The sequence below is a fragment of the Periplaneta americana genome, chromosome 2 (genome assembly GCF_040183065.1).
Source record: "Periplaneta americana isolate PAMFEO1 chromosome 2, P.americana_PAMFEO1_priV1, whole genome shotgun sequence".
NCBI lineage: Eukaryota > Metazoa > Arthropoda > Insecta > Blattodea > Blattidae > Periplaneta > Periplaneta americana.
Window position 1 is genome coordinate 101,747,770 of NC_091118.1, and position 8,626 is coordinate 101,756,395.

The 8,626-nt window shown below is 35.1% G+C and overlaps 1 protein-coding gene across 5 annotated transcripts in view; it reads left to right on the top strand.

Annotated features, from left to right (window-relative positions):
• Strump (WASH complex subunit strump) overlaps window positions 1-8,232 on the top strand; it is an 88,749-nt gene extending 80,517 nt beyond the window's left edge. For 4 of the 5 annotated variants that reach the window (XM_069818226.1, XM_069818228.1, XM_069818230.1 and 1 more), the window contains 3 exons: window positions 913-1,139; window positions 5,006-5,162; window positions 6,882-8,232. In XM_069818226.1, the coding sequence (XP_069674327.1) occupies window positions 913-1,139; window positions 5,006-5,162; window positions 6,882-7,038 (541 nt within the window). In that variant the 3' untranslated portion in view covers window positions 7,039-8,232. The remainder of the gene's footprint in view (window positions 1-912; window positions 1,140-5,005; window positions 5,163-6,881) is intronic. The other variant, XM_069818231.1, reaches the window with a different exon arrangement.
• Window positions 8,233-8,626: the final 394 nt, after the last annotated feature.

The following is an 8,626-nucleotide window of genomic DNA, read 5'->3' on the forward strand; positions in this document are numbered from 1 at the left end:
TTAGCATTAGTTTCAAAACAAAGTTGAATTATTTGTAAAAGTGGGCTTTATAAATTATTATTTGAGTTTCTTGCTTTATTCTTATTTGTATTTCTGATATTTAAAAAAACAATGTTTTATTTATTTATTTATTTATTTATTTATTTTTTTTTTAACTACTGATGTTTCTCGGAATGCAATAGAGTGCCAAAAGTGCTGTTCTATGCATTCTCAGTTTTCCATCTCTGTCTTTTGTACAAACGTTTTGATTGGAAGTCAGATATACTATATTATATTAGATAAATTATGTTATCTTCCTCATCAATAAATAGAAATATAAGGGAATGTATTTTTCGTTATAGTTATTGCAATATTTTTTTTATTATTCTTATTATGTTGATGATTATACTTTTATTCCTTCTGTCTCGTACAGTAATAGTTTTGGAAGGCACAGATAAAGTGTCAGAACACTAACAACTAACAGGAAGAGAAATAGCTGGTTTCATTCAACTCCCATTTCCATTGTCTCTTTCTAAGCCAAGCACTAAGGAGTAAAAGAGATGGAGAAGCATCTCTAGGACAGAAACTTTCTTTCATAGTTATGTCAGGTATAATGGAAATATCCAGAGGTATCCCGAAGTATCAGTAATGTATTTCAAATTAAAAGACTCCTTTGTAGTTTAGAGACATAGAGTTGTATTCGAAATACAAATTGACTATATTTTGAATTATCCAAATTTGAAAAGCACATAAATTCCTATTCTTAAAACTGGGCAGCAGAGAATCCTTCGAATTATGTACTTTTTTCGAATTAAACGATTTAAAATTAAAGAATTTTACTGTAGGCCTACATTAATTTACATCTGTTTAGACTTAAAAATATTGCTACAGAAATGAAGTAAAAGGTAATTTTTATTTATTTTACTTTTTCAGTGCTCTCTTAGCAGAAATCGAAGCACATTACAAAGATCCAACAAAGCCGTACCCAAAGGAATCCAACCCATTGCTATATGAACTATCAACATACCTTGATTGGGCTGGCATTAGCAATCCATATACAAAGATTTATGTGACCACCAAGAATCTGCAGTATTTCTCGTTGTTGTCATTTCTCTTCGTGGTCTCTCAGCTGCCAAAACTTTCTTATGTTAAGAATATTGGTAAGTGAAAGCATATAGTATTATAAGTTATTTAATACAGTTAGGCATTTTTAAGATGTCTTGCTTTGAGAAAGGCGGAGAAATGTATGGTAACTTAATATATAGACATATTGATAAAATGCTGTTTTGAATAATTTCAAGGGAAAATTTTTCTGGGGCTGGGTATACTGCAAAATACTGTTTTGTTACTCATCTGTGCCCATAAAACTTCTCAGTTCATTGTATACTAGTTAAAATAGGCCCTACTCTTAACTCCACCAGAAAAAAAAAATGCGTTTGATACAAATACTGACAGAGCCTTGCCCAATACATCTAGCATAATGCAACCTAATCTTAAGTTATGCGAGCAAACTGTTGTAAACAATTGCCGTCCTTACTCCGACTTATGTCTTGTTCTTGCTGTTTAACCTTTCTCCTACTTCGTTAGTGGTAGTGTGTGTGTGTGTGTGTGTGTGTGTGTGTGTGTGTGTGTGTGTGTGTGTGTGTGTGTGTTTAATGCCAATCCACTTCACTTGCATGATTCGGGTTCCGCATATTGCGGATAGATGGCAAGACTGTGACCCATTTCCAATGTGTACACCACCTTGGTGGGCCATGCTGTACATGATGTGTATCTTTGAAGAGTTATGTATCTCGTGTACTAGGGTGAGTGTATGTGTAAGTGTAGTGTAAGGAATGGGTGATGATGAGGAAGGGAGACAGGGAAATCCAGTGTTGGCATGTAGCCTACTCCTGTCGAATAGCACCAAAGGGGCTGCCAAGCTTAATATCCTCATCTGATGGACGAATCAATATCAACACTAACATATTATGCCCTCTCTTCATATGCACTGCGGAGAGATTTGGGATTTGACCCAGGCATAGGTCTACAGATAATGTTCTGTATAGTCATTATGGGGCATATGTGCAGGAGTAGAGAAAGAAAACTCTTTATGTTTCCAGAACTGCGTTACTAGGAGGTTAGGTAAACTTTTTTTCCAAGTGCTTTACATTTAAATTTAATGACTTTTCAAGCCATTCTGATATGAAAGAGTAAATTCGTAAATTCACCGATATTTGTTGTCCAGTTTGTAGCACAGTCATATTATTAACTCGCATATTTCTTATTTCTACCAAACTACAACGTCCACAAGTCTAAGGACTTTCATTTCGGTCATTAGTTTTCATATCGTGTGTGTGTGTGTGTGTGTGTGTGATGTGTGCGTGCGTGCGTGCGTGCGCGCAAGTGAAGTTATTCTTTTTCTTGCTTCCCAATATTTGGAGGAGGTGATATGTTGAAAAATCTGGAGTGCTACACAATGCTTCAGATGTTGTTGTTTTCTAATGCCAGGAGTTTGACAATAAAGTCATTTGACCTCTTGCACTCCATTATTTTTCAAAGATATGTCATGGTCAGCCACTGAAGCACAGATTTTGAGGTGTTCCGAATCCATTTCTTGATTTGAATTGCACAATGGGCAGTTAGGAGATTGATATATTCCAATTCTATGCAGGTTCTTGGCCAAACAGTCCTGGCCTATTGCCAATCTAAATGCATCTGCAGACGATTTGCGTGGTAAATCGGGAATTATGCAAAGAGTTCCATTTTCTCCCTTTTTGTTTGTTGAAGTCTAAGTATGTAGATTTAATGGTTCAGATGTTCCATGTCCATTTCTTCATGTTTAGGGAGATATTTGCCCAAACAATCGTGTCAAGTAAAAGGCCGAAACATGACAACAGCGGATTTACGAAGCAATTCAGGAATTTGATTAGGGTTCTCCAAAAGTTAAATTTACGGATTTCATTCATCAACTTATGATAAATTTCATTCATTTTCTTCTCTTTTATTCATTTTATTGGTTCGTAGAGAAATGCAGTTGTTTTTTGTTTAATTTTGGAGCCTTTTTAACTAACATATCGGCTTTTTTCATTTCCTTGTATATTACAATGTGCTGGAATCCATTGCATAACTAATTTTTTTTTTTTTCAAGCTTTTGAATTTACTCAATCATAGAATGTATTTCTTTAATTTTCTTCATTTTGGAGTAAGTGGTGGATGCTATTGCCTGAATTGCAGCTTTAGAATCTGATAATATGACAATATTTTTGCAGTGGTGTAACCAAAAGAATATGTTTTGAAGAGATGAATAAATGGTTTCAATCTCTCCATCAAAATACATTGATCTTGGGTGAATTTCGAACTTGCTATATGTTGTATAAGGGTTGTCAATGCCTCATACTTGCAGATTATGGCAATTGACTTTACCATTTACTTTGAATAACTAGAATAAACTAAAGAAGAACTACAGTTTTTCATATGAGTCCATAAATCGAGTTATCAAAAGGAAAATTAACAGCAATTACCACACTAATTCTCCAAGTGAACATCAAAATTCAAGATGGAACAATTTACTACAAGATTTAAAATCCATTCCTGATCTACCACAAAAATCTGCTGTGGCCATGTTCAGACTGATTACTGGTCATGACTGTCTTACAAAACAGCTACATTGAATCGGCTTATTGGACTCTGCTAAATGTTTATCGTGCAATAAAGAAGATGTCATGGACATGGAATATCTAAAAATCTGTGAATCTCTGGAAAATTTTATGGCCCTTACATCTAAATATTGGGAAGCAAGAAGGAGAATGACTTCGCTGTTAAATATTGAGCATTAGACACACACACTTTACCGTTTACATGAAGGTTTACTTTGTCCTGAAAACTACATGACCTGCAAAATCTTCATTTTCCATGCTCGCTTGCATCCCCACACAGAACTGGTGAAATACGATCTTGTCATTTGGTGTCAGTGCTTGTATTAACTGCAATTTATATGGTTATATCTCTTACAGTTTTCTGTGCCAGCTGCAGTTGACTAGCTTGGTACATAGATTTTTTTCGGGCTTACTGTGTGTAAAACTTCTCGATTCTGTGGACATTAACATGTGATAAACATGGCCGCCCTGTGCTCTTTTTCTTACACATTCATTCCCTTCGGACTGATAGAACCAACAATAGATATTCTTCCGAGGTGATGAATCTTTATCAAAATGTGTGGAATGACCATTGACTGTTGTGATGAAATTTGCCTTTGCTAATTCCAACACACAAGACGCCCTCTCCTGGTCACTTGTCAATTTGCCACTGATGAAGCAATGGAAATGCAGCATGCGCACATCAAGTGCGAATACAACTTTGAGAGTTTTCCTGTTCATTGATGTCTTCCACATTCATATTATACTAAAATATGTTAAGTTGTTTTACAGAGCCTTATCTACTTTTTTCTTTCGTACTTTTACTCTCAATAATTTTATTTTATTCAGATATTTTAAAACCTAGTTGGTAAGACCATGCTTAACTCTGTTAGTCTATAAGTATCAGTTTACATTTCTGAAGTAAGGATACCTGAAATGCAGAATTAATTGTCTTCGATTATAGAGTGGCAGGGTAGGATAATGGCAAACAGCTGAAATTTTTTATATATAAGGGAAACAGCTAGTAAATTTGGTCTAGAACAGCGGTCATCAAAACACTGCACACTCGGGCTAGCGTCTCTTATCAGCGGACAAGACGCAGCCCTAGCATGCAATCGTCACTGCTGGAGGGTATGCTGTCTCCCTGTCCCTTGTGCACAACAGAACAGAGTTCCTTACCCTCCATGCACTCTACCCATTTCAGCTAGTGCTGACGACCACTGATCTAGAACCCTCATTCAGGGACAGGGTTTTTCCTTACATGAAAGTCATGTTAGAATTTCTATTGTTCTTAAACACCCATTGCCCTCGGCTAGATCTTGAACATGCTATTTCGGATTTAATGGTAACTACTCAATCAGCAGGATGACTTAATTTTTGTGTCTTAATGTCTTTCTTTCTCAAATCAGGTTCTCTTATCAGCCGTCGGAATCAGGATCCACTAGATGGAGTTCCTTTCATTGTTGGCATTCACACATTGCTGCGGCAGTTTCATCCACAAATACGAAACCAGTTCCTATTGTACCTGGGGCAATATGTCAAGTCTCACATGGAGGCTGCAATCAGGTAAACTGTGTTATGTATTATCATATTGGAATATGAGACAAAGTCTGGCTTTAGTTATGATTCTTTATAAAATATCCTTCATGAAAATACTTTTTTCTTCTAAACTATGATCACAGAAAGTAGTTCTGACAACTGCTGTGAAGCTGAAGAGAAGTGAAGAGAAGTAAGTTTGTGATTTCCTGTTGTCTTTGTCTTATGGTTTTAGTTTTTCTTAAGGTTAATTTTAAAAATAACCTACTTCCTATAAGTACAATGAAAGTCTGACTAGAATACCTGAATGAACAAAACCAATATTAACAGTTTCTTTGACTTCAACTGTCATATATTGTTTCTGTCAGCGAAAAGACATACCACAATATTAAAAATAGGAATTCTTTGAGTCATTCTTTCTTATGATACTAGTATAAAATTCGTAATATACACTGTTACGAAATTATACCTGTTTGTAATCACGGAAGACACACCAGCCAGATTGAATTTAGACATATGAACCATTCAGTAATGAGAAAAATTATCACAAGGTGCATAGAAATGATTAGTAGGTATTGCTCTTTGCCATAATATACCTGTAATTTTATTCTTTATTTACACTTTAAAATATGATATTTCGCAGTGTTTATAACACACATATCCTTGGTGAATGGATATTCCAATGAAAACTGTGAACCGCTAAATGTGTTATAATATGTCTGAGTCTATAATCTATAGTATGAGTCTTACAGTTCTTATAGAAGTTCATGAAAATGGAAGTAGGATCTGATATTGTAAATGTTTTATCAGTATGTAGGCTAGTCAGGATGCCATAAAGTTAATCACACAAGTGTGTGTTCTTTGAGAACATTTGAGTTTTTTACTGCTATCAACTTTTTAGGAGAGGTGTAGATTGGACTTTTTCCACAATTGGTGATGAAAAAAGAAATCACAACATTTCTAAGATTTGCTGTCTTTGTCTTCAGGTGATTAAAAATGGAGTGAGAACAAACAGCTAATCAAGCTAGTCAAGCATTTTAGCTATTGTAACGAGCCCAACGTGTAGGAAACTCGTGTCATTCTGTTTTTTTGATCATTGAAGACGAAGCTAGAGCCAGTATTCGAAATGTTGTGATTTCCTTTTTGATCACCAAGAACGGAAAAGTCGAATCTATGCCTGTTCTGAATAATCCATAATTTCTTTGTCTCTCATTAAGATAGAGTTTTATGCGTCTAGCTTTCCCAAGTATTCTGCAGTATGAAATGATCAAGATGACCTTTAGTGTATCGTAAATAGCCTCATTGTTGCTCTTAAGTATAAGCTGTCAGTGCTCTTTGTGTAATGCATTGCTCTTTTAGCAACTATTGTTCTTTGTAATGTGAATATATTAGTAATTCCAGTATATCAGAAATGTCCTCTCTCATATTATTCAGTTCATCAAGTCATCAGTGCTGTTACTTCACAACCTTATTATTCCAAAATATTAAATTTTGTAGGAAAACAAAATTGTTTGTTAAAACACATTTATCAACATTAATACCTCTTAAGTATGATGTGTCAGTGTTCCTAGCACATCAGAGTATAATACATATAAAGTGTTTTAATTTTTAAGGAATTTACTTTTGGTTTCAATAGAAAAAAGACTTATTTTTGATTGAAAGTGGAGTTACGAGACATAGGATTAACGGCTGTTTCATGGAAGTACCTATATTTGCAATTTTGTAATTGGATTTTGTTTTATATGACAGTGGTGGTGGAAAAGCAACAGAACTTCCAAGCGAAGTCATAACAGCTCTTCACTTCCTTGAGAGCTTTGCACACTACTCTGGAATCACACGCAAGGCCCTTGCTGTTCATATTCCTGAACCAATCTTGGATCAATATCAGACTATGTCCAGTTCTTGAATGCCGGCATCTGCAAGCAGCTGTTGTGTGATGTAAATATCTAAGCCAATGACCCAGAAACGTATGCAGTGTTCATTGCATTATTGAAGATGCTATATAACCACAATGCAAGACTATTTTACACTAGTTACCCCCAAAAAAAAAAAAAAAAAAAAAAAAAAAAAATCTTAATTCTGGAAATACAAGTAACAAATCCTTCAAAAGAGTTTCAACTTCTCCACAGTACTTTCGATCCTTTGTTCATCGATTACGAATCACATTCTCTGTATGTGGAATGTGGGTGTCTGTGTATACAGTATGTGCACACATATGTGAGTGTGTGTCATGCGTGTATATGTGTGTTTTTGACTTGAATATGTTGAAGTTTAATTTTAGTCAGCTAATTTAAAATAGCTCTATATATGTAGTCGGTAAGGTACATACAGAATGTATCACAATATGACAGACATTCCAGAGTTACAGAAAAGACTACAGTAGGTCTAGCCAGAAGTGGCAAGTGAACAAAAATGTAACTTCTCTTTTCTGCATCTCCATCGCTTTTTTTAATTAGCACCATATTCATTGAAAGGTAGGTTCCCATTTCTCCACTTCCCATGCGACTCTAGGCAATCTGTCTTCCGGATTAAATGTAAATATCGTGTATTATGTGTTGCCATTCTGACACGGGCACTGTGGCTTGCTACCACCTTTGCAAACTTTTGTCAGCAATTCTGTCTGTATTGTGTGATATGAAAATGAAAATATGACAGCAGTACGTAGGTAAGTAATAGTCTCAGGAGAAATAACTTTTATTGTCAATAGATCTAGTAAATGACAGGAAATACAGAAATGTATAAGAGTATTTTCCTTCATGCACCCACCACTTCTGACTAGTCCTGAAAATATTAAGTCATTTGTTTATTTATGTACATATTTCTTTTAAGCAAACATGGAAGAGTAGTAATAATGGAGGATAGGCATGTGTACAAATCTATAATGTAGTATGCAAGGACTGTGAGGATTATTTTGAGTACAGTTGTTACAAATAACATAAAAAATATAATGTACATTTATTGCATTTAAACTTCATAAAAGTGACCTATAACTTATCCACAATTACGTCATCGATTTCTTCAATGTGAAAGTTTCGAATGGATATGTCAAGCAATTATGGGTTTCTTGTGTCAAAATATATGTGTTATAGTATCTTATTAATTCTGAAGGTTTGTTTCTACATAGTTCCCACAGTTGTTCTTGGCTGATGAAAAATACTAATGCAAGCTTAGAAAGGAATCTCCCACAAGAGTGATGCAACTACAGACCATATGCAATCGTTGTTGTTGTTTAGTCAACTGTTCGAAGACAGGTCTGAACCTCACAAGTGATACCAAGAAGACACCACTTATGAGGTAACTAGGCCAGGAGATAATGGGGTAGGTGGCCAGTTCCTTTCCCCCTGTGTTAGGATTAAAATTATTTTAAAACTCTGTAATATGTAGCGAGCACTGTTTTACATTGTAGTGACACAGTGAGTGGTACAGATGCCACTTTAGGGGCATATTCTCTCGTACAAAGGATGAAAAAAATGTTTTATGATTATTGGTCTGGA